This window comes from Jaculus jaculus, chromosome 5, assembly GCF_020740685.1.
Source record: "Jaculus jaculus isolate mJacJac1 chromosome 5, mJacJac1.mat.Y.cur, whole genome shotgun sequence".
Lineage (NCBI taxonomy): Eukaryota > Metazoa > Chordata > Mammalia > Rodentia > Dipodidae > Jaculus > Jaculus jaculus.
This window is the reverse complement of record NC_059106.1, coordinates 102,876,742-102,904,014: the sequence shown is the minus strand read 5'-3', so window position 1 is coordinate 102,904,014 and position 27,273 is coordinate 102,876,742. Positions and strand designations below refer to the sequence as shown.

The 27,273-nt window shown below is 42.2% G+C and overlaps 1 protein-coding gene across 4 annotated transcripts in view; it reads left to right on the top strand.

Annotated features, from left to right (window-relative positions):
• Nucleotides 1–27,273, top strand: part of Insr (insulin receptor) — a 216,054-nt gene that overhangs the window by 117,391 nt on the left and 71,390 nt on the right. For all 4 annotated transcript variants that reach the window (XM_045148650.1, XM_045148649.1, XM_004661735.2 and 1 more), the window contains one exon: nucleotides 26,081–26,402. In XM_045148650.1, coding sequence (XP_045004585.1) covers nucleotides 26,081–26,402 — 322 coding nt within the window. The remainder of the gene's footprint in view (nucleotides 1–26,080; nucleotides 26,403–27,273) is intronic.

Genomic DNA, 27,273 nt, shown 5'->3' with positions numbered 1-27,273 from the left:
GAACATCTTCCTAGAACACAGGATGTGTTGGCAGAATTTAAGAACTAAAGGGCTAGGCAAAAACTTAATGCATAAAATGCTTGCATCACAAGCAAAAGAATCTGAGCTCAATCTCCAGAGCCACATAAACAAGACAGGTCTGATGGTGTGCCATAATCTCAGAGCTGGATGGGTAGAGACAGGAGGATCCCTGAGGCTCATCTGTTAGTGAGTCTAGTCTACTGGGTGAGTTCCAGGTAGTAAGAGACATTGTCTCAAAAAAAACTGGATGGTGCTTCTGAGGAACAACACCCAAAGTTGTCCTCTAACATTCACATTCATGCACACACATAGGCACACACATACATGTACACACACGCACAAAAAACAAAGCCCCAATTTTAGCACTCTACAGCATGTAGATTAAATGTTGAAGATGCTAGAAACAGATTCCTGTCCACAAATCCTACCTCTGTCTACCATGTCCTTGATGTGTGACCTTGAACTAAATGTTCTTGTTCCTTCTTCATGAAACAATGATAATTGATAAGACTTACCAGATGTGTTTAGCAGAGGGAGACATGTTCTTGGCACAATGTCTGAAATGGGAGCCATTTATACTGATTCTTCCTTGAGTTATTTGGCTAGTCTGTCTATACCTGTATGTACCTATCTGTCTACCTACTTATCTGTCTAGTATTTATATATTTATTAGTTTGTTTATTGAGGTAGGGTCTCACTGTAGCTCAGGCTGACCTGGAATTCATTATGTAGTCTCAGGGTGGCCTTGAACTCATGGTGATCCTCCTCCTCTGCGTCCTGAGTGCTGGGATTAAAGCCATGCACAAGGACACCCAGCATCTGTCTACTTAAAAAAATATTTATTTATTTATTGGTTTTTCAAGATAGGGTCTTGCTCTAGCCTAGGCTGATGTGGAATTAGTCTCAGGCTGGCCTCAAACTCTGTATGTAGCTAAGGACGACTTTGAATATCTGATCATCTTGCCTGTATTACCCCCATGCCAGGATAACAGGCATGCACCTTTATGTCCAGTTTTATGTGGACCTGGTGATGGAATCCAGGGATTTATATATGCTGAGCAAGCAAGTGTCTTACTCTAAGGGTTTTTGCCTGGGCATGAGTCTGGGGACACTTTTTAGTTGTCAGGAGTAGGGGGCTCTGTTGGTAAAGATCAAGGATGTGCTTATAAAGGACAAGATTATCCCCACTAGACAGAATGATCCAGGTCAAAACATCAACAACCATAACCCATTTCAAAGCACTGCTACCGATATCTGGTCTGAATCAGTGATGTGGGAAACTTCTTGAGAGCTCCCAGGTATGCACTGGGGGTGGGGGGAGGACTAACTTATGTCATTGTTCTGTCCCCAAAGTTTTTCAAAACTTCTCTCCAAAGCACTCATAGACAGAAGGGCTATTTGTTGTCTTGCTCACAGAGTCCCTCTGCATATACTTTGTAGATTATTCCAGATCACCAAGGGAGCGACAACTTCCTACTATCCAAAATGGCTGGCTTTCCATTTGTGGGAGAGAAGGTTCCTGCTTGCCTTTCTCCCCTGACCATACGCAAATGTAGTTGTGCATGTTTTGGGTCACCAGGGATCACCAGATTAGCTATTTGGCATTTGTTATCAGTCAGTTTAATCTTTTAAAAAAATTTCTTTTATTTTTATTTATTTGACAGTGAGAGAGAGAGAGAGAGAAAGAGAGAGAGAGAGAGAGAGAATGGGTGTGCCAGAACTAGCCACTGCAAATGAACTCCAGATGTGTGCACCCCCTTGTGCATCATGCTAAAGTGGGTCCTGGGAAATCAAACCTCAAATTGGGGTCCTTAGGTTTCACAGGCAAGTGCTTAACCGCTAAGCCATCTCTCCAGCCAGTCAGTCAGTTTAATTTGTTACTCATAATAAAATCTGGAACTTACCTGGCCTAAGGCCCTGGTCATTAGAAATGTTCACTGGAATGCAGTATTTTTCTAAGTCTGGCTCCCTTGGAAAAGTTGAAGATGAAATCAAATTCTCAGAAGAAACAGCAAGAGTGGGAGGGAGGAGAAACCTCAAAATCTTAATTTAGTTTATTACTCAACATACAAACAAATTTCTCACAAGAGAACATTAAAAGAATGTTTCAAAAGTAGTTTATGGCTGGAGAAATAGCTCAGTTGGTAAAGTGCTATCAAGGACCTGAGTTTATTTAAAACACACACACACACTCAGAGAAAGAGAGAGAGAGAGAGAGAGAGAGAGAGAGAGAGAGAGGGAGCGAGGAAAAACAGTTTGACCAAGTCTCAGGGTGGAGATTTTGGCACAGTATGTGTAAGGAAGCAACCTTAAAACTAGTAGTATTTAAATTTAGTATTTTAAATAGTTATTCTTTTTTTGGTACAGATGATTCAACTTGGGGCTTCATGTATGCTAAACATTCTATATATCACTGAGCTAAATCCCCAGTCCTAATGCTATATTTTATTAATTTGTTTGTTTAGTTTAGACAAGAGTCCTGCTGTGTAGCTTAGGGTGGCTTCAAATTCTCAGTCCTTCAGCTTACTTTCCTGAGTGCTGGGATTATAGATGTGTGCCACCACACCTATATATACCATGCTGGGGATCATACCCAGGGCTTTGTGAATACAAAGCATGCTCTACCAAATGAGCTACATCTCCAGCTCTGGTTATTTAACTCTTAAGTCAGTGGCAGCAGTGTAACTTCATTGCTGAAACCATACTAAAATTGCTACCTAGCTATGCCTGTCCCTTTGTTTTTAAAATTACACCTTTTTCTCCTCCTTCCTCTTCCTCTCCTCATTCTTCTACCTCTCCTCCTTCTCTCTTTCACTCTTGTTCCTCTTCATCTTCCTCCTCTAACTCTTTTTTTTTTTCAGATTTATTTGAGAAAGAAGAAGAGAGAGGCAGAGAAAGAGAGAATGGGCATGCCAAGGCCTCTAGCCACTGTATACAAACTACAGACACATGTTCTACCTTTATGCATCTGGCTTATGTGGGTAGTGGGGAATTGAACCTGGTCCTTAAGCTTTGGAGGCAAGCAAGCACCTTAACCACTAAGCCATTTTTCTAGCCCATCCTCTTTGTTTTCTTTTCTTTTTTAATTTTTTTGTTCATTTATTTGAGAGCGACAGACAGAGAGAGAAAGAGGGGGAATGAGAGAGGCAATGGGTGGTGCACCAGGGCTTCCAGCCACTGCAAATGAACTCCAGGTGCGTGCGCCCCCTTGTGCATCTGGCTAACGTGGGTCCTGAGGAACTGAGCCTTGAACCAGGGTCCTTAGGCTTCACAGGCAAGAACTTAACCACTAGGCCATCTCTCCAGCCCTTCTTTTCTTTTTCTTGATGCCACTATGTAGCCTAGGATGGCTTGGAACACATGGTGATCCTTTTGTCTCAGCCTTCTAAGTACTGAGATTGCAGGTGTGTGCCACTGTATTATGATTTGTCTGGAGCCAGGCATAGTGATGCATGCCTTTAATCCCAGCACTCTGGAGGCAGAGGTAGGAGGATCACTGAGATTTCCAGGCCACCCTGAGACTACATAGTGAATTCCAGGTTAGCCTGGGCTATAGTGAGACCCTACCTCAGAAAGAAAAAAAAAATTGTCTATTTTGGTAAAATATGCATTACTATAAAGTTGCCCATTTAAACTATGCTGAGTTGCATAGTTTTGTGGTAGTTAGCATATTTAAACCCATACTTAAAAGCATATTTAAATGCCATTTCCAGAATTTTCTCAGCTCTCCAAACCAATGCTTTGTCTCCATGAAACACTCACTTCCCAGCTTCCTTCTGAAGTCCTGATATTCACCATCCCATTTCCTGTCTATATGGATCTGATGATTGTAGGTATGATCCTGTACCCGGTTCATTTCACTCAGTATCATGTCTTCAGGTTCCTTCCACCCTAAAGTAAATGTCACAGTGTTCTTCATTTTTATGTCTGAATAATATTCCACTGTGTGGATTTACTATTACTATATTTGCTTTTCATTCATTTCCTCTACTGTGTGCACAAAGCTCTGAGCTTGTTCCCTTATACCAGATAAACTGGTGGAGCCCTCCTCTCATTGGAGGCCTCACCTTGGCTCCTCCCACCCATCTCCATGGAGCCCCTGCTGTTTGTTGGTTTCTAACACTGTTTATGATCGTTTTCTGAAATTTGTCAATGTTATGACTGTGTGTATGTGTTTATGCATGTGTGTGTTAGACCCCATTTGCCTAAAGCAATGTTTTTGTTTGAGGGTCCAGTGTTTAATAGGGAAATTTTCCCCTTTGGTGTTGAGGAAAGTGCATTAAATTTTATTTCTACATCCTGTGGGACTCTAAATAATGGGCATCAGCCAAGGTCAAAGACTGCTGAGGAAACAAATAGGAAGGAAATTTGGGGTGGTTTTGCATGTGAGAACCTAGGAGGTCCTTTGATCTTGAGCCTTCCAAGTGTGGGAAGGTGAAGTAGAAGCAAAATTAGGAGTGTACTCAGGATGCCCAGATGGTCATAGAAGGATTGTGTTCCCCAGGATCAGGGCCCTTAAGTCAGTTCTAAGAAGCAGACATCTGAGAGCCAAACATGAGTTAGTTTTTCTGGAAGCAAAAGAGCTTATGAGAGGGGGGGGAAGTTTACAGATTTTCATTAAATCCCTTTCTAAATCCAAGGCACATTCCTTTCAGGAGGCAGAGTTGGGAGATGTACTTGGGTGGGCACATGTTTTATTGAAGATTACAGCTTTATTTTTCTGTTGAAAATTTCCTAACTTCCATCTTCCTTGTGCCCTTGCCTTCCCTTGTGTATTGTGCATATTGTGAATGGGCACAGCTGTACTTCAGCTTTGGGTTTTCTTCAGTTTAGTTTGAGCCCATTCACTCAACAGTCACGTTCCTAACTTTCCCAGCAGCCCATAGTCACAGGCCTCAGGGAAGAATGTACTGAATAGCCCTCAAGTTATGGTTTTCTCAGGAGGCTATTAAATCTGATTTCTGAGAGGAAAATTGGACATTTTATGTTTTCTTTTTCAAGCATGAGTGTTCTGCTACTGTGGATGAGCCCTTGTAAATTTCTAGGCACATGTAAAAGGCATGTAGGTGTCATCGCTAAGTGTACTTATTTTACCGTGTGATTTTAGGGCTTCAGAAAAGAGCAGGCTGCTTGTTTTATTTAGATTATTCAACTACTCTTCTGAGCTGTGCCTTTTGGGGTAGAGGTGAGAGAAGGGTTATTAGGAGATGTGGAGAGATGGTGAGTTTGGATCTGCATGGGTATATGGAGGTGTCTGACTGTGACCTTTCTGGACTTGACTAGGGTTCTAGAGACCAGGGACTAGAAGGGTCATGTCCAACTCTTGTTTCTGGGGCACGCATGGCACAGAATGGGTATATATTTGCATTTGCTGAATCTATGGGCTTACAAGATTAGTTACCAATTCAGATCACTAGAAATACCCAAGGCTGGAGGCTGGGAAGATGGTTGGTTCTCTAGCACTCATGTAATTGTGGGGTATGGTGCCACATGTCTATAAGCCCAGCACTGGAAAGGCAGAAACAGGAGGATCCCTGGGATTCCCTAGCTATCTAGCAGACTTAGTGAGTCTGTGGTTAGGGGAGAGACACTGTCTCAAAAAAATAAGGCAGAAAAGCAACTGAGGAAGACATAGGATATTGGTCTCAGGCAGGAAAAGGGAAGAAACAAAGGCTCTTCCAGCACATTGGGGTTGTGCTCTGACTGTTGCATGCAAGAGTAGCACCTTGGCTTTGGTAGAGCTGGGTCTTCAACATGAGCATTTATAGGGCATTGACAGACCAAAGCATTGATTCCACCAAATCTAGCATGGTGAATCATCTAGTTACTGTTACTAACATGAACATTGGCAAAGTGCTTGAATGACTCAAAGGCAGCTGCATCACCAAAAAGTCCACCCTTGCATGAGTGATGACTCAGAAAAGCTGCATCCCTAGAGCTCCTGCTGCCTAGCTGGCAGTCAGTTCCACCAGAGATAGCCTACTCTTTCTGATTTTTGTTTACTGCTTTTTAACTGTGGGGAGGGGCCTTGCAGATCTTGTAACTTCTTGTAACTTGTGAGCTTCTTGAGCCTTGTAAATTTCTTCCTGAGTTTCTCCAGTCTTGTGAGATTGCTTCTCTTTCCAGGAGGGACTATTTCAATTCAAAGGAAATCACTATACAGCAGTAACCTTAAAAAATTAACAACTCAGGCTACTGTATTCTCCTAGGAACTACTTAGGGCAGGTCATAATTTGTAACTAAATGTTCTTGGGCACCATGTGCGTGGGTCTTTATCCATACTTCAGGCTGTGAGATAGTGTCTGTTGCAATCACAGCATATGCCTAGATCCTAGGAGAGTGTGCCACTATTGGCAGCTCAGAGTTGCTGATTTAGGGAACTAGATGATACTGGGAGATGGGTAGAGCAACACCAGTGTTTTGCTACCTAGGAAAAATGCTTAGTTTTTGTTGGAATGTAGCCCAGGCTGACCTCAGGCTACTTTTCCCTATTTTGCTCATTATAAAATTAACTTATAGACAATTTTATATATGCATATAGTGTATTTTAATCACAATCACCTCCCTTTACCTTATCTTCCCCCATTCCTTCCCTTACTGAGGTCTTTCTTTTTCTCAACTAGTCCTTTTACTGCTGTGTGTGTGTATGATCCACTGAGTTTAAGCACTGTTACCTGCATGCACATGGGTGTGGGGAATTTTTTACCAGAGCATATGCAAACTTCTAGTGGCTACACCACTGAAGAAAATACTTTCCCTCCCCCAGGCAACTAATAAACTTTAATAACTTATCAGGATAGGATGGAGGCCTCATGCCTTTTTTTCACCACCTATGTTACAATGTTGATTGCACAGGTCATGTGCTGATAAGGACAGTTGTTATGTGACTTCAGACTCTTGATTCTTTTTCCTTTCCCTCCTGAGTGCTGGGCTTATAGGCATGTACTACCACTCCAGGAGCCCCAGTGAACTTGAAAAACCAATTTGAAATGTATTTATATTCACAAGGAGAGTGAGAGATTGAGAATGGGTGGTCCTGGGTTTTCTGCCATTGCAAACTCCAAACACATGCCACTTTGTGTATCTGGCTATATGTGGGTACTGGGGAATCGAACCAGGGCTGTAAGCAAGGTCCTTTAACTGTAGTCATTTCTCCAGCCCCAAAGTGTTTTTTTTTTTTTTAATTTTATTTATTTACTTATTTGAGAGCGACAGACACAGAGAGAAATACAGATAGAGGGGGAGAGAGAGAATGGGCGCGCCAGGGCTTCCAGCCTCTGCAAACGAACTCCAGACGCGTGCGCCCCCTTGTGCATCTGGCTAATGTGGGACCTGGGGAACCGAGCCTCGAACCGGGGTCCTTAGGCTTCACAGGCAAGCGCTTAACCACTAAGCCATCTCTCCAGCCCCCAAAGTGGTTTTTAAATATAAATATAATATTTATTTATTTGAGAGAGAGTATGAACACCCCAGATGCATACTCCGCTTTGTGCATCTAGGTTTATGTGGGTATTAGGGAATCAAACCTGGACCATCAGGCTTTAGTCACTGAATCATCTCTCCAGCACCTCTCCCCACCCCCCACAGTAAACCTCTAAACTGAGCCATTAAGAGTACACTGGAATATAGACCCAGTAAGACAAACACTCTGTCTGTAAAGGCAGTTCCATGGTGCCAGAAACAATTCTATGAATTAATACCAGCAGAAAAGCCAGGGTGGAGCTGTCAATGATCTTGGTTAGGGAAATATAATGTCCTTTTACTGATAGGCTTTCTCTCAGCCAGGTGAATTAGTCTAGGTGTGAAAATACTATCATTTGTGAGTGTATGTGTCTGTGTGTGTGTGTTTTCATGTGAAGCCAGAGACCAACATCAGGTGTCTTCCTCAGTCACTCTCTATTATATCTTTTGAGACAGAGCTTCTCACTGAACCTAAAACTCATGCATTCAGCTAGACTAGCCAGCAAGTTCCAGGGATCTTAATGTCTCTCAGAGTTGGGATTATAGGCTTGTGCCATCATTCTCAGCATTTTATGGGTTTTGGAGGATCCAAATTCAGGTCCTTATGCTTACATGACAAGCACTTTACCCAGTGAACATCTCCCCTGCCTTTGTCTATATTTCTTAGATGATATCATGATGCCAGTCTGATGAGGAAGCTGTTGGAAAGCTTCTGTTTTGCTTTCTACCTCTGTGTGCAGTGTGAATTCAGGCTTTCATCATTGTAAATAGAGGCAGAGGCAGGAAGTTCATGACATATGGGATTGTTTGCTCAGGTTGATGGAGACCTTGGAAGGGGATCTGAATAGCTGGTGATGTCTGAGTATCAAACATTCCTTCCTTTAGTTGAAATAGAACTGGCCAGGAAATGGATTCCCCAGTCAGAACCCCAAATTTTGCTTTTCCCTTCTTTTTTTGGGTGTAGAATGTGTGGTCTGTGTGTGCACATGCCCTATGAGCACATGTGTGGAAGCCAAAGGAGAACATTGGCCTTTCTCCATATGGCTCTTCTGCCTTACCATTGACCAAGAGCTTCTCACTGAACCTGGAATTCACTGTTTTGGGGTTAGACTGGGTGACCAGTGATCTTCCTGTTCACTCCTGTCAGCACTAGGGTTATAGGCATGTCTGTCTTTCTGTATAGGTCCTAGGTATCAGATCCTCATGCTTGTGTGGCAAGTACTCTTACTCACTTAGCCATCTCCTATGACTCTCTAGTTTGTGTGTGTGTGGTGTTCCTGTTTGTGGGCGCACATGTGTGTATAGTGCATTTACACATTTGTGTATGTGGAGGCCAGAAAACAACTTCAAGATTTGTTCCTCAGGTACTCTTGTCTACCTCCTTTGAGACAGGGTCTCTCATTGGTCTGGAGCTCACCAATTAGACTAGCCCTAGGGATCCTCCTCATCTCAGGGATTATAGATGCATGCCATCACACCTGGCATTTTTACATGGGTGCTGGGGATTGAACTCAAGTTCTCGCTTAAAAAGCAAGCATTTTACCAACTGAGTCATTTCACTTGCTTGCAACCTTTTCTAAAAACAGTATTTGCAATGCACACATGGTAAATGTCCCTGGGAACACAGTGCTCCTTATGTGGAGATGACCCATGAGCCTCTCTTATCTTCTGCAGTAGAAAATAAAAATATCCATATGGCATAGGAACCAACTCAGTCAGGAAATAAACTAAAAAGCTTCTCCTTTTTGTCTCCATGGAATGTGAAATAGGTGTACTTCAATTCTTCATGATGATTCTGTTTTTGGTTTTCTGCAGAAATTCAAGGCATTCTGATATTTATTTGGGATCTTCAAGAGTTGAGGAAATTTTCTTCATTTTGTTTCTGTAGGGCTTTGCTGGCTTGTGGCAGCAGAAACTCCTGAAAAACAGTATCTTTTGACATGTACAAATCCAAGATGACCTGAACTCATTATTGAAGCCATCGGAGGGCTGGGAGATGGCCCAGTGGATAAAACATTGGCCTAGCAAACATAAGAACTTGAGTTTTATTCCCAGAACCCATGTTAAAAAAAAAGGAAAGAAAGAAAGAAAGAAAGAAAGAAAGAAAGAAAGAAAGAAAGGAAGGAAGGAAGGAAGGAAGGAAGGAAGGAAGGAAGGAAGGAAGGAAGGAAGGAAGGAAGGAAGGAAGGAAGGGAAGAAAGAAAAGAAAGAAAGAAAAAGTCCAGCAGAGATGGCTCAGTGGTTACAAGGTGCTTGCTGGCAAAGCCTGCTTACCTAGGTTTGATTCCCCAGTACCAACATAAAGCCAGATGCACAAAGTAACACATGCATCTGGAGTTTGTATGCAGCTTGTAGGCAGGAAGCTCTGATGTGCCCATACTCTCTATCTCTCTCTTTTTATTATTTTTATTAGTTATGTGTATAGTGTATATATAGCCAGGATGGTACCATTGTTAGCCTTCTCCCTGGCATTCCCCCATGAGGATTGTGGGGGTGGCCATCAATTATGGGGGAGAGGCAATGTCTCTGGGCATGATGACCCAACTTATGGCTCTAACAATCTTTCTGCCCCTCTTCCGCGAATTTCCTTCAGCTGTGTTGGGTTCATTTTAGGTCTATTTCAGTGACAAGGTCTTAGGAGTCTCTATGTCTCTGGATATCTGAGTTGGTGGGAGTTGAGTGTTCTCTGTGTCTATCTCCTGGTGCCCTGGTGAGGTGTAATGGGCTGATTCTCTCCTCAGTTTCAGTATCCATCTGAAAAAGAAAGCATAAAGGGAAGAGAAAGGAAGGGAGGAGGGTACTTAATAGGTTGGTATTGTATCTATGAAAAAGAAAGACAAATTATCCAATGGAGAGTGAGGTCAGTGCAAGATACATGGATATCCATTATTATTTTAGAGAGAATTTAATAAGTGTAGGCACTTTTGCAGCCCTCTATTGGTGGGAGCTTGATATTGGAGAGGGAGCTCATTTTTGGATATGGTTCTGACTTGTTTCCCCATTCCAGGTACGGGTTCTGTTCCACTGAGTGGATACGTTAGCCAAATCAAGAGCAGCTGGTAACCCACCATGGCTGTGTGCCACTATTGCACTTGTATGAACATCACATCAGTTTGATTGCTGTTGAGTAGTTTAGACCACGAGTTGCTTAGACGAATGTTGGTCATTTTCCCCCAGTCACTCATTTAACACCTTCTGGCACTAGACAAGCTAACTGTTTCCAGCCAGGTTGCACATGTGTGTATAGTGCATTTACACATTTGTGTGTCCTAACAGCATATGGTGTCTTTGGCAGTAGGGTCTTGCCATTAACCTTTGTTGGGTCATCAAGCACTCTGACAGAATTCTGTCTTCTTTTGGGAAACCTTGTAGGTCTCTCTGATCAACAGCTCATTGTGGATGTTACCCTCATGCTGGTACTGGGAGTTACAGGTCAGTGCTAAGGGAAAAGAAGAAAAATATAGGTAATATAAAAGAGAAAGAGAAAAATAGAAGATTGCGGATAGTCTTTATCATACCCTCTCCAGGCCCCTGTGAATCAAGTATTCTCTCTAAGCACCTGATGAAGGTTTTACTTTTTAGTATGTCTTTCAGGATGTAGGATTTTATGGTACCATTTCCATTTGGGTCCAGATTTTTGCCCCCCCCCAACTCATTTGCCCTCCCCTCATTCTCCTACCCCACCAACTCTTGTCCAGTCCTATGCTCTCTATATGCCACTTTCTCTGTGTCTCTCTCAAATAAATTTAAAAAAAAATTTTTTTTAAAGCTCAGCATAATGATGTAATCCCAGTGCTTGGGAAGTGGAGACAGAAAAGTACCTCTTGCTCAATGGCTAGCCAGTCTAGCCTAATTAGTAAGCTCCAGAACATGAAAAACCCTGTCTCTAAAAAGGTGAACACAGACTGGGGTGAGTGCTCAATAGATAAAAGTGTTTGCTCGGCAAGCCTGAAGACCTGAGTTTTGAGCTTCAGAGCCATGTGAAAAGCACTATGCAAGCAGTTCGTGTGTCTGTAATCCTAACCCTCCTATAGTGAGATGGAATGCAGAGACAGGAGAATCTCAAAAGTTGGTAGGCCATCTAGCTTGGTGTTTATAGTGGTGGAGAACCAGAACGCTGCCTCAAACACGGTGAGAGGTGAGGACTGACATCCGAGGAAGTCCTTCGACTTCCATACACATGCCATGGCATGTGCATGCATATTCATGCACAAGTGTATGCGCACATACACACAAATACACATGCACAAAGATTTTTTTTTAAGATGGGCAATGCTTGAAGAATGACACATGACGTTGTCCTCTAGCCTCCATATACATGTGTCCACATGTACATGTAAGCTTGCACACACATGAACATGCACAAATACACAAAGAAAAAGAAAGGCCATTGGTAACATGAGCTGAAGGTTGTATGGTTGAGATTTTACTCACTCAGGGAAACCATTCTTGCCAGTGAGACCTTCTCCAGTGACTGGTGTCAAACCCTTTCATTCCTTGTTCCTATTTTTTCCCGTGGAATCTGTGGTCCCTTCTCGTCCCCACCACTAGAAAGTTTTCAATGTCTCATTCCAAAAAAAAGACACAGAAAACTTAAACATGTGGCTAAACATGAGTAGTATATTAGTTACTTTCTTGCTACTGGGAAAAAAAATGCTCAACAGGAAGCAATTTAGGGAAGGAAAGAGTTTTTGGTTTACAGTTCCTTATAGAGCCCATCATGGCAGGAGCAGGAAGCTGGCATCTTGTCACATCTGACAGAAAGGAAGTAAGGGCCAGCCAGCAAGCAGGCTGGACTCTTAACACCTCAAGGCTTGTCCCCAAGACTTCTGAACAGCACCACCAGCTGCGGATTAAGTATTTGAACACATGAGTCCATTGGGAGCATTTTACATTCAAACTACCACAAATAAAGAAGATAAAAGAATTCCAGGCACAAGGCATTTACAAAGAGAAAAGGAAAATATTGCATTTTTACATTTAAGGAACTATCCTTAACCAGAATCCAACTACAATAGAGTTGCACTTCAGAGAGCTGTTGGGACTCAAAGAAAGAAAATGAGAACTCTCTTTGGCAGCAAGGAGTCTGAACCATAAGTTTAGTTAGAGCATGGTAACAGAAGCCAAAATTTCCAGTTTGTTAAGAGTATACTTTTTATATTACTCTTGGTATATTTAGAATATTAATCATCTGCTAAATCTTTAAAAAGAAACCAGTGCATTCCATAATAAAAATAAACATAGTGCTGGTCCTCATCTCAAGCTACCAGGAGGCACAAATGGGAATTAATTTTTTAAAAGCTTGACAAAACCAGCATGCAAGACAGACTTCTGGTACTGGGTCAATTAAAATAATTCAAAGCCTATAACTTTATCAACTTTGTTCTCCATACATGAAATTTGTCCTCCAGATGGTCCTGTCAAGTGATGTTCACTGTTGTGACTTTTTTTTTCTTCATTTCCAAAGTTCCTGTTTGGTTATTTTTCAGTGTTCTAGATTCCTTGCTGAATTTATCCTCCAATTTTTTTGACTTTTCCAATATGTCAACAGTTTCATTCACTTTGGAGACTGTCTTGTCAAAGTCTTGAATTGATTTCTTTCGTTCACTCATTTGCTTAATTGAGTCTTCTGTAAGAGGGGAAGGGAGACTGGGGAAGGGAAACAAGTAATCTGTTTAAAAATAACTAAGGAGAGCTGGGTGTGGTGGCTCACCTCTTTAATCCCAGTGCTTCAGAGGCTGAGGTAGTAAGTGCCAAGAGTTCTAGGCTAGCCTGAGTGACAGAGTAAGTTCAGGACAGCTTGGGCTAGAGTGAGACTGTGCCTCAAAACAAACAAAAATATCATAAAAAAAAAAATTAACACGGGGCCTGGGGAAATACCACAGTGGGTAAGAGCACTTGCTATACAGCCTTGAGGACTTGAGTTTAATCCCCAGCTGGGCATGTCTTTGGGAGCAGAGACAGGAGGATCCCTAGGGCTCGCTGACTAGCCAGTCCAACTGGAAAATGGAAAGCTTCAGGCTCAGTGAGAGTTTCTGTCTTGGAAAAATACAGTGGAAGAGCGATAGAGGATACCAGTGTCCTCCTCTGACTTCCACACATGCCCATGAATCTGCATACCACAATACTATACCACACATACCAAAAAAGAAACTTAACTATTTGTATGCTAATAAGACTTTTGATTTTAAAAAATCATGTAAAGATCAATATAAATAAATTCACGAAATAAAAAATTTACTTTGGTGATGGGGATCATATGAAGTGGTTTTAGACTATTTCAAGACAGGCTGTAGATGTGTGGTGGCTTGTTGGATATTCCACACAAACTCATATGTTCTGAATGTTTGGTCTCCAGCTGGTAGCAATTTGGGAAGTCAAGCCTTTCTGGAGATGCTGTGTCACTGGGTGCAGTTTGCCAGTATTAGCTGGCTCATTCTCATGCTGCTGTTTTTCGCCTGCTGTGGCAGAGATGATATCCAGCCTCTGCTTATGTTGTGCTTTCCCCTGCCATCATGAACTTTTCCCTCTGTAAATCAAAGTTTAAAAGAAAGAGAACTTTCCTCCCATCAGATGTTTTTGGTCAGATGCCAGCAACAAGAAAGTACCTACAACTGGATATATAGACAAATGCACTGTTTTAAGTGAAAATATAGGCAAATCACAAAAATTAACTGTACATGATGGCATATGCCTGGAACTCCAGCACTTGAGAGTCTGAGGCAGAGAGATTGTCAACAGTTTGGGGCCAGCCTGAGTTACAGGAGTTCTAGGCCAGCTCGGGTGACATAGTGATACCCTGCTCCAAAACACACACACACACACACACACACACACACACACACACACACACACAAAAAAAAAAAACAAATACAAAAATGAGACAGTAAATCATTAAATACATAAGGTGGAAGGACAAAATAAATTAGTAGGACTTAGTTGATAGAAAACAAATAGAACTGATAAGTATAAAAGTCAAATATAGTATTCACCCGGATATCCCCTAGTTATCTGAAGATTAAGTTAAAACCTCACTTTCCCAGGCACGCAACCAAAATTTTCATACTCCATGGCTTCATAGTTATGACTCATTTGTGCAATATATAAATGCAGAATTTTTCTTTCATTGCAGAAATGTTATAGGACACTGCTTTATAGTGGGAAAAATCAATAATGTCAGAATCAAAAGGGCATGGTGATACTATATATAAAATTAAGAATATAAATTAAGAATAAAAGCCAAGGGGGATAACTGAGTCAGTAAAGTGTTTGCCATGCAAGCCTGAAGACCTGAGTTTGGATCCCCAGCACTCATGTAAAAGCCGGGTGCATTGGGGTGCACTTGTAATCCCAGAACTGGAGATGTAGACACAGGGGTATCCCTGAGGCTTGCTGACCAGCCAGTCTAGCCAAATCAGTGAGCTCTAGGTTCAATGAGAGAACCTATCTCACACACGTAAGAACATGCACATATGCATTCATAATTCAAAATGAAAGTAGAGATAAAATTTGGGTACATTAAAAATCACAGGATACCTTTTCCAATAATTTTTGAAGATATCATCAAAACAACTTTATTAAATAGGTTCCAATCTTTTATCTGTGTATATATGTGTGTATGTGTATTTGCATGTGTGTGCTCACAGGTGTGTGCATGTATAGACCAAATATTTATGCCACATGTCTTCCTGGATCATTTTCTACTTTATTTAGTAAATAAAGGTTTTTCACTAGAACCAAGAGCTTACTGATTTGACTGGTCTAGTCAGTCAGCTTGCCCAGGGATCCCTATCTCTGCCTCCTGAACACTAGGGTTGCAGTTGCCCTGAGAATCCTCGTCTTCACCTCCCTATCATTGGGATTACAGGCTGCCCTGGGAACCTGTTTCCACTTTCCAAGCCCTGGGATTACAGGTTGGCTGCCACAGCTATGTTTTTCTTTCTTTCTTTTTTTTTTTTAACTTAGTTCCTGGGATTGAACTCAGATCCTTATGTTTGCATGGCCATCCCTTTATCCATGGAGCCATCTTTTCAGCTCCATGAAACCAGTTTTATGTAGGTGATTAGTTCTCTAGTCCTGATGTCCTGGATACTACATCTCAAACCCAGATTGTTCAAGTCTCAGCACCTGTCTTTGTCCAGCTTTCTCTTGTGAGTTGGATGTAGCTCTCAAGGGGGAAATTTGGGCATTTTCCAATTGAGAAATTCTGGCAACTCCCCCCCCCCCCCCACAATGGCTACAGAAGCCAGCCTCTTCCTTCTGCTTCCTCACCTACCCATCACTTAGAATGGAGATCTTCAAGTGTGGATCTGGTGGTGTTTTCATGCTTGAAGTTCTTTGGGTCTTCTCAGGGGTCAGCTCTTCATCAAGCAGTTTGCAGTGCTTAGAGGTCCATGATGATTCACACATTTGCTACTGTGATAAAGTACAATCATCTCACGCCCTGATGCTTTTGTGAGATTTGTGTCCCATGAAATTTATTGTGCATCTATTGTGTGCTTCTGCAAGACAGTCTTTCCTTTAATGGTGCTTATATATCTCTTTCATGTATCACTGGAGGCCAGAAAGAGAATTCTCCATCATTACTCCATCTTCACTGCCTAGATGGTTCAATTATGGTGAGCTGGGCTGGGGAAGAGGTGAACATAATTCATGGTATAAAAATACATGGCAGGAGGGGGGAGTACAGGGAAGAGGCTAGTGATGGTACCAACATGACTATATACACTGTGTACATAACTAATAAAAAAAATCCATGGTAATCACCAGTCAGACTTTCACAGGACACCTGAGTTTGAGCTCTGTCTGAGCTGGCACTTACCAAGTAGTGACTTCTGTTTCATTTCCCTACCCCATAATGAGAAAACTAAAATCAGATTAATTGATGAAAATTATGTATATATATATATATATATATATATATATATATATATATATATATATATATACATATATATATATGCACTTTTTTGCATGTGTGGTGTGTATGCATGTTCATATGTAGGCCTGTATATATGTTCTGGTACATGTTCATGCATGACACGTGCATGTGAAGGCCACAGGTCGACCTCAGGTGTCTTCCTCAATCACTCTGCAACTTAATTTTTGAGACAGTCTCTCACTGGAGCCCACTGACTTGGCTAGACTATGTAGCCAGCAAATCCCAGACCATGAACCCAGCTTTTATGTGGGTGCTGAGATTTGAACTCAGATCATCATGATTGCATACTAACACACTGTCCTCTCATCAGCCCCATTATACATTTTAAAGTGCATTTATCATCAGATGAGGGGGTTGTAAATGACACGTCTATTCACTACCTTGTTTTACTGGAATTGCAAACTCACATGGAATGCACTAGTTCAAAGTCTTCAAACGTACCTTGGCCAGAGTATACCCCTAAGATGTAACCTGGAAAAAAAAATTCCCCAGTACTGGGGATAGAACTCAGGACTTTGCACATGCAAGACTCTACAGCTGAGCTACATCAGCAGCTTGCAGAGCCTGTAAATTTAAAGAAAGCATTTGTAGGTATGCTTGTTGGTTTTCTGGGCACGTATTTGGGTAAACAACTTGGGGCTTGTTGTTCTAGGAGCCCAGAGATGCGAACCTTCCCTTTTCACCCTCAGTCACCAGAGATTTTGTTCCTGACCCTCTCTGGACTTCTCCCCAGTGAGGCTTGGGGGCCAACCTGTCTCTGGGCCATCCAGGGCGCTGCCACGCAGTAACCAGATCTTCTCCCAGACACACGCCCAGCACCGCGCTCAGCCCGGTGTATGTTTCATGCATTCATTGTCTCTTCTGAAGGTTTTGGCTTGTTGTATTCCTCCCAGGCCTATCCCACTCAGGAGAGGCCCTGCCTAGCTGCCTCCATTGGCCACTGCCCCAGTACCAGGCCTAGCAGAGCTCAGAGCATTTGGAGGCGGAGTTGGCATCGGCCGCAGACCGCCCATTGGCTGAGCGAGAGGGCGGTGCTGAGCCGCTGCCAACACCTGACCTGGTATCTGGAGTGGAACTTGTAGCTGATGCTTGCAGGCCTTGGGGGCTGGGACTCCAGCGTTCACACCTTATTTGCATACTGTCCAAAAACCGACCAATCCTGAGGCTGGTATAGCCCCAGGAGCCGTCCCCTGTCCATCTTCTGCATGGGCTGCTGTATTTCTCCAAAGAGCTGCGCAGTTTGCATTGGATCTGCCTAGGGCAGATACCTGCCCACACACATCCAGAGCCGACCAATCCTGAGGTTTCCGTAGAGGGTTGAGGCTCCCCACAGCTCACTTCACCTAATGTACACGTGTTCACTGGGGGCCTTATTGTCAGGGAGGGAAAAGAGGCACCTTCCAACTTCAAGGACATGCTGCTGGTCACAGGGCTGGGGAAAGAATTTGCCTTCAAAAACTTGGAGGGCCAGTTTGGAAGAAAAAGGGCTTTGCATGTTACTGTGCCTGCAGGCACATGATGCAGCTATTCTGTTTGTATATTTCTGGAAAGAAGTAATTTTTGGAATCATAAATATTGAATAACCCCCCCCTGAAATGACAGGCTTTGGAAAGGAATGTAACAAAATGTTATTAACATGTGTAAAGCTATCAAAACATTTAATAGTGGTTTGTGGGATGTTTTGTTTTGTATTCACCATAAGGCTTAAGGAAAACTAAAACTGTATGAAAGATGAAAGAAATGAAACTTGAGAGGTGAAGGTGGGGGAAATTTGTAGCATTTCTCTGTAGAGTTACTGAAAAGAGAGCTGTGTATATTTCTTTGACTACTACAATGTTTAACCTTGCTTAGGAAAAACTGGTCATTCTTTATTTTGATACAGTTTTGCGTTTACAGAAAAGTTGCAAGAATTCTGTTTCTGTACATGAGTTTTTTACATTTTACCCTAATTGTTTATTTCTGTACTATCTTCGTGAACACGCATACACATTTTTTTTTTCTGAAATCATTTGAGTCTGTTTTGATTACCACACTCCTTGCTTCCTCAGAGGGCTTTCCTGAAACAAAGACAATTCCCTTACACAGTGATCAAAATTAGGAAATTAACATAATAGAATATTTTAATACACTCCCATAAATTTGCTAACTTGTTTTTTTTTTGTTCTTTGAGACAGGGTCTTGCTGTAATCCAGGCTGGCCTTGACCTCACTAATCTACCTCAGCTTCCCAAGTGCTGGGATTATAGGCATGAGCCACCATGCCTGATTAGTATAGTGCTTTATTTTCTCCACATCCCACTTGCAATTTAGGATCACACTTTGCTTTTAATAGTCTTTTTTTTCTATATAATTTATTTCTACCCCCCCACAACGATCACATTTTTTTCGTGCTGTTTGTATATGTAGAGTATGTGTGTATGGTGTGTGTGATATGTGGTGTATGCACCTGTATGTGCAGATATACACACCCTGTGTGATTGTGTGCAGTAGCCAGAGGAGGAAACATTGAGTGCCCTCTTATCACTCATTTGTATATTTCCTTGAGTTGGGTGTCTCTCCTTCTGGAACTGCTGTCAGCTAGCCTCAGTGATTCTCTGGCCTCTACTCACTCCTCTCATACCCCACCCTGCCACCCTGTGCACTGGTGTTACAGACTTGTAGTAATGCTTAAATTTTCTGATACTGACAGTGCTACTTGAAACACATTTTGACTAGCTTGTTAAAAAGTCTACCTTGCTGGGGTGTGGTGGCACATACCTTTAACCCTAGGACTTGAGAGGCAGAGGCAGGAGGATTGCCATGAGTTCAAGGCCACCCTGAGACTACATAGTGAATTCCAGGTCAACCTGGGATACAGCAAGACCGTACCTCAAAAAAAATCTACTTTGTGATTTATTCAGACACATGACATGCATTTACATGGAAGAAAAATTTCATGCAACATGATTTATGCTTACTACTTGCTTGTACTCTGAAATTTTACACTTTTCCTTTTCTTTCCCCCATGAATAAGGGAATGCTGGTTTATACAAGAACAGTGCTAGCTTGAATTTTGGTAAGTTAGAGGTGGCATTTCTTTGTATGTGATTGTATGTGTCCAGGTACCTGTGTATTGTGCCTAATCTTGGATGTCATTTCTCAGGTGAACTCCACCTTCTTTTTTTTTAATATTTTTTTAAATTTATTTATTTGAGAGCAACAGACAGAGAAAGAGGCAGACAGAGAGAGGGAGAGAGAATGGGTGCGCCAGGAAGAGAGAGGGAGAGAGAATGGGCACGCCAGAGCCTTTAGCCACTGCAAATGAATTCCAGACGCGTGTACCCCCTTGTGCATCAGGCTAACGTGGGTCCTGGGGAGTCAAGCTTCGAACCGGGGTCCTTAGGCTTCACAGGCAAGCACTTAACCGCTAAGCCATCTCTCCAGCCCTAACTCCACCTTCTTTGAGACAGGGTTTTCATTGGCCTGGAGCTAGCCAAGTAGGCAAGATGAGCTGGCCAGTGAGCCCCAGGGATTCTCCTCTCTTCACCTCCTTAGCACTGAGATTACAAGTGTCCACCACTATGCTCAACCTTTATTTTGTGTGGATTCTTGGTGATCAAACTCAAGTCCTCATCCTTGCAAAGCAAGTGCTTTTCTGATTAAGATATTTCTTCAGTCCCTGGGGTGGTATCTCTCTATGACCTATGTTCTGATGCTTACTACATGCACAGGTTCTTGTGTTCTTCAAATGTCTATAACAATACCCAGCATACTGCGTATTTAACCTATATATTGGTGAATGAATTTAAAAAGTGAAATGTGGACAATATGTTGAATAAATTATAAAAGAACAAAGCTACTAATCTAATACAATCATCCTTGTGGACCTGAACTGAATTTGCAATACAGTGAAAGTTCTTTAAAAAGAACTTTAGTTAGAAAAAAACTTAAAAATCTTTTCTTTTGTCTTTCCCTTCCTTCTCCTCTCCCCTTCCTTTTCTTCTTCTCTTCTCTTCTCTCGCTCTCCTCTTCTTTTTTGTTTTTGTTTTTCAAAGTAGGATCTTGGTTCTAGCCTAGGCTGACCTGGAATACAGGATTTTATGGAGTTCAGGCTGTCCATGGACTTGCTATGTAGCTAAGGATGACCTTGAACTTCTGTTTCTCTGACTTCCATCTCTAGTATTGGGAAACCCTGTGTGTACCATCACACGTGATTTTTGTGGTACTGGGGATTCATACCAGCACTTCATGTATGGTAGGCAAGCACTACCAACTGAACTTCACCGTACCTGTAAAATCTCTTTATGATTCCTGTTAGCTATTCTTCATTTCTTCATTTTTTTTCTTTTGATGCTGTTCTAGAAATGGAACCCAGGCAAATGCTTGACAAGGTACTTACACTCCCTACTGCTTCTGATTGCCTTTCTTAGGTAGTCAGTGCTAGAATAGTTGGGGTAAAATCATGTTAACTTTTGTTTATTTGTCTAATAGAGACCAAAAAATATTTTCCCTTGAAAGAGTAGTACACACATATATTAAAAAGAAATTAAAATCAAATTGGGTACATTCCTTTTTTGGGCACATTGATGTGAGTGGTATGTGTTTGTGTGTGAGATTGACATCAGGTATCTTTCTTGGTTGCTTTCCACCCTATTTATTGAGACAGGGTCTCTCGGAGAACACAGAGCTCACTGATGCTGCTAGACTAACTACAGCAAGTCCGAGGGATCCTTATGTCTCCACTTCCCTATTACTGGAATTTCAGGCATGTACCACTACATCCAGCTTTTACATGGGTGTTAGGGACCCAAAATCAAGTCCTCATACATGGGCAGCAGTCATTTTACCCAGTGAGCCATCTTCCTGGCACTTGGGTACATTTTTTCTACCCCACCTAGAAGGATGTATGGTGCTTGCTTTGGTATCACATGTACTAAAACTAGAAGGATGTATGCCCCATTTAATTTATCCTTTTCTTTTTATCCCATTTGAAAGTGTAATTTAAGCTGGGCATGGTGGTGCACTCCAGAGGCAGGAGGATTGCTGTGAGTTTGAGGCGAGCCTGAGAATACATAGTGAATTCCAGGTCAGCCAAGGCTGGGGTGAGACCTACCTTGAACCTCCCCCTAAAACAAAATAAAATAAGTAAAAGTATAAATTAAGCTGTTCAGGGCTGGAGGGATGGCTTAGCGGTTAAGCACTTGCCTATGAAGCCTAAGAACCCCGGTTCGAGGCTTGATTCCCCAGGACCCACGTTGGCCAGATGCACAAGGGGGCACACGTGTCTGGAGTTCGTTTGCAGAGGCTGGAGGACCTGGCACGCCCATTCTCTCTCTCTCTCTGTATCTGCCTCTTTCTCTTTCTGTCTGTCAGTCACTCTCAAATAAATAAAAATAAACAAAAATAAATTTAAAAAAATTAAGCTGTTCATACATCATTTGTCTATAATCTCAGCACTTGGGAAACTGAGACAGTAGGTTTGCTACAAGTTCAAAGCCTCAAAAAACCAAAACCAAAACAAATGTATAATTTATATATAACGTTCATAATTTCAAATTAAGGTTTTTTTGAGAAAAGGTCTTACTATGTCTCTCTGGCTGATCTTGAACTTGCCATATGGCCCAGAGTGGCCTTGAACTCATAGAGACCCTTCTGACTCAGTCTTCCAAGTACTGACTTTACTGATATGTGCTACCACGTTATCTGCTTAGGCTAGGGATGTGGCTCTATGGTAGAGTACTTATCTAGAAGCCACTAGTGAGGGGCTAAAGGCATGGCTCAGTGGTAGTGCTCCTGCCTAGAATCCACTTTAGGGGGTTATGGGTGTGGCTTAGTGATAAAGCACCTGCCTCGAATCTGCCAGTGAAGGGCTGGAGATGTGAGTTAGTAATAGAAGACCTGCCTAAAATCTCTCCATGAAGGGCTGGAGGCATGGCCTACTATGTACCAGTCCCTGAATTTCATCCTCAGCATTGCAAAGGAACCCAAACCAGATCCAGATAACCCAAAGAGAAGCCTAAGCCATATGTATTGTCTCAAATATGTGTCCTTTCTTATGCTGGAGACTATCTTTTTTTAAGCTTTTGAAATGTACAGAACATTATTGTTACCTCTCATCACCCTGCTATACCACAGCACAATTTGCTGTTACTAACTGTAACTTAGTACTCAATGATCAGCCTTCCCTTATCTGTCCCTCCCTAGGTGCCTGGTAAAAGATCCCATCATGTCCTCTTAGCCCAGTTCCCTTGCCTGTACCTTTGTAGTCCATCCCAGTATAACCCCCAATAGCCACTGGGCTATATTTCCTCTGTCATTATAGTTTTGATTTTTTATTTTACTTTATTTTATTTTTTTGGATTTCCTATAAATAGAATTGTACAGTCCAAAGATAAAATCAAGTGTCTGGCAGTCTGCCTCAGGATTTGTTTGCAAGTGTTGGGTGATTTTTCTTGGCATTGCCTAGGCTGTGAAGTTGATACATTTGGGAAGTTTTATTAGGCCTTTGATAACACTCCTTATGAATGAAAAAGGCTGACCCTCAGATGCAGCACTAATCAGGAAATAGGCCCCTTCCTGCCCTTATGTGTGTCCTGCCAAAAAACCATATCCTGTGGACCTTTGATAATTGTCTGCTTTATAGATTGCTTCCTCCAGTTGTTTTAAGTCCTCAGGTGGTCCCAGATAGACCTTTGCTAATGACGAGGTTAACTACTATGCCATGTTGATGCTAAGATCAGATTTCCATAGATCTACTTTCTACATCCATGTTGTGCCTACTGTCCATCAAAGATAGCTGGGAAAGGGATTGGGGCTCTGGCTTAGTGGATATTTGCCTAGCATGCATGAGAAACCCCGGTTTTGGTTCACCCACACCACACAAACTAGGTATGTGGTACACATCTATAATCCTAACACTTGGGAGTTCAAGGATAACCTGTGATACACAAGACTGTCTTAGAAAATAGTTGGGGAAAATTATATTTGTATCTAACAGATGCAGTCATTTTTTCTTATTATTCCCTAAGTGATAGAGAACTAAAACTATATCAGTGTTATTTGCATTATGCTAGATATTATGTCATTTAGAGCTGATTTAAAGTATATAGGTTCTATGTAAGTATGATATTAATATTATGCACTGAAAGCAATTTGAGCACCTGTGTATCAATATTGATATTTGCAAGCTGGAGAGATGGCTTAGTGGTTAAGGTGCTTGCTTGTGAAGCCTAAGGGTCCTCCTTACTACCCATGTAAGCCAGACACACAAGGTGACACACGTGTCTGCAGTTCCATTGCAGTGGCTGGAGGCCCTGGCATGCCAATTTTCTCTCTCTCATAAAATAAAAAATCAAAAGGAAATTGATATTGCAAGGGTTAAAGAAATAGTCTCCCATTGATAATTGAGGGACAACTATGATGATGATACTCCCAGTTGGCTAAATTAGTTAAAAAAAAAAAATTTTCCCCTGAGGTAGGATCTCACTCTAGCCCAGGCTGACCTGGAATTCACTATGTAGTCTCAGACTAGCCTTGAACTCACAGTGATCCTCTTAACCTCTGCCTCCCAAGTGTTGGGATTAAAAGCATGTGCCACTGTGTCCAGCTGGGAAAAAAAAGAAGATAAGGTCTCATGTGTCTCAGACTAGCTTCATACCTGCTAGGTAGGTGAGGATGACCTTGAACTTCTGACCCTCTTGTCTTTATCTCCTGAATGTTGGATGACAAGCAGGTACCACCACACCTGCAGGGCTGGGGATGGAACCCAGGGTTCTGTGTATTATACACAAGTGCTTTACTATCTGAGCCCCATCTCCAGCCCAAGGTAATATATTTTTTTAAATTGTGTGTTTTTAGCCGGGCGTGGTGGCGCACGCCTTTAATCCCAGCACTCGGGAGGCAGAGGTGGGAGGATTGTGAGTTCGAGGCCACCCTGAGACTCCATAGTGAATTCCAGGTCAGCCTGGGCTACAGTGAGACCCTACCTCGAAAAACAAAAACAAAAACAAAAAAAAAAAAAATTGTGTGTTTTTAATCATAATTTTAAAAAAAGTTTTGTTTGATATTTGTATTAGTCTCAATCACTAGCTACAGGGAAGAAGTGGCTAAGATGTTGGGAAGCCCACACGGTGAACATTTCTTTTATCACAGGAAGTTGAATTAGATAGATTTGTTCCTGTGTGGACGTGGCTTCTAGGGCCACTTCTGTTCCCTTGGTTTGGTCAGTGGGATCTACTTGGGGCTAGAAGACTTTATGGTAACAATAATCACAGAACTGAAAGATGAGTGGTGGTGGTAGGGGATAACATTTCCAGGCTTTTGAATCATACTTGAATCATTCAGGGAAAGAGGGAGGGAGGGAGGGAAAAAAAGTCAGATTCAGGGAAACTCAACAAATGAGATTGCCAGCAGCCTAGAAACAGGACAGATGCTGAGGGATGGAAATGAAGATGTAATTAGGAAGTGATAAATACTGAGACATTGGGGCTGATGAGTAAAGTTGGGGTAGATCCAGCCTACAGTAGACAAATTCAGTGGCATGGAGCAAGAACGTGCCTCTAGTTTGAAGCCAAGTTAAGGCATTGCTCTCAGCTTCAGAGTCATCTCCTTCCTTTGGGATCAGGATCACTTCTTTATAGTGGCGCAGGCTTGCAAACCAAGCTACTCTAGGTTGAGGTGAAGAGACTGCAATTTCCAACTCTACCTTGGTTATAGAGTGAGCCCAGGTCAGCCCAGGTAACTTATGGAGGCTTTATCTCAAAATTAAAGTATTATTTTTTAAGTGGGCTGGGGCTGAAAGAATGGTACATACATGTCATACTAGCACTAGGGAGGTAGTGGCAGAAAGATCAGCAGTTCCTGGCCAAGTTGGGCTACTTCATGAGTTTGAGGCCAGTCTTGGCTACATGAGAGGGCTGGAGATGTAGCTCAGTGGTAGTGCATCAGCTTAGACTCTGCCATTGAAGGACTGAGGTGTGGGGAGGCTGGTTCAATAGTAGAGAACCTTGTAGAATCTCCCAGTGAGGGACTGGTGGAGTGGCCCATTTGTAGAACCCTTGCCTAGATTCATCCTGTGAGGTGCTGGGGACATGGCTCATCAGTAGAGCAAATGGAACCTAGAATTTGTAAACCCTGAGTTCTATTCCCAGCATTACAAAAATTAAATGACTAATGTATGAAACAAATATTAACTAATGTGGACTTAAAATTTAACAAATTATGTTTAAAGCAAAGGTAACAATTGAAACCTCATTACATTACATTTTAACAACAAAAAATATTGTGCTCTTAAGGTTATTTACTACTATTGTATCTATAGTAGATTTAGATGGTATCAACCATTGGAAACATTGTTTAGTGGTATCTTATAGTATGTCTCTTGCTACTTTGTTCTATGGTTTCATGTAGGTAGCCTGAAACTGATCATGGAAACTGGCAAAGGCTATAATTTAGAGTCTGCTTCCCTCCATCAGGCTGCTGTTAAACATTTACAAACACAGCATTGGGTGGGGGGCTTCAATAAGTTCATTGATGGGTCTGGCATGTGTGAAGTACTTTGGAAGTGTGGCTGTTGTTATTATTTTGTTTGGCTTCCATTCCCTAACCCAGAATTGTTGTATGTGCAGAGAGAAATTGGGTAAAACCATTGACCAGCTGTGTTTTCTCTTTTTGTCTCTAGTTTGCCCGACCATCTGTAAGTCACATGGCTGTACCTCTGAAGGTCTGTGCTGCCACAGAGAATGTTTGGGCAACTGCTCTGAGCCAGATGACCCCACCAAGTGTGTGGCCTGTCGCAACTTCTACCTGGATGGTAGGTGTGTGGACACCTGCCCGCCACCCTACCTAAACTTCCAGGACTGGCGCTGTGTCAACTTTAGCTTCTGCCAAGACTTGCACAACAAATGCAAGAACTCTCGGAGGCCAGGCTGCCACCAGTATGTCATTCACAACAATAAGTGCATCCCTGAATGTCCTTCTGGGTACACTATGAATTCCAGCAAGTGAGTTCTGGGTGTGGATCTGTGGGAGGGTGCAAAGATGGAGAAAGAATGTGGAGCTGGTGCTATGACTAACACTGTTAAATGAGGTTGGGGACATAGTTGAGGTGGTAGAGTGCTGCCTAGCATGTTAAAACCCTGGGGTCAGTCCTCACAAGGTAGGTACTCAGTATGGCAATGCATACCTGCAATCACAGCACAGGAAAGGTGGAGGCAGCAGGATCAGGAGTTCAAGGTCATTTGTGGCTACATGAAGAATTCTAAGCCAGCCTGGGCTACCTGAGACCCAGCCTCAAAACAAACAAAAAACAAATGAACAAACAAAACTGTTAAATGACAGAACTAGGGATAAAAGTTTGTTAAAATTGTGTGCAAGGGCTTGGTGACAGCTGTTTGTAAGAGCATTGTTGCACAAATACGATTATCTGAATTTGATTCTCCCATGCAAAAAGCTGGGCAAGGCTGCATGTACCTATGATCCCAGTGTTGAGGGAGCTGGAGGTAGGAGAATTTTAGGGGCTTGTTGGCTTAGTGACAGACTCTGTCTCAGGGAAATAAGGTGAAAAAGCAATAGAGGAGGACTCCTGCTATCTGTCTCTGGCTTCTGCATGCATGCACACATGGCATATACTTCCCACACCCAATAACACATATGTGTGTGGCACATACTACACAGAACACACACATGTGCCACATACTAGACACACTGCACACACACAAATAGCATGTGCAATACAAAGCACACATACAACACATACCAGTAACACAGATATTACATGCACATGGCACATATTATGTACACACCAGTAATAAACACTATGCAAACTTAAAGTTTATTAACAATGAACGAAGCCACTGTTGGTAACTGTACGTT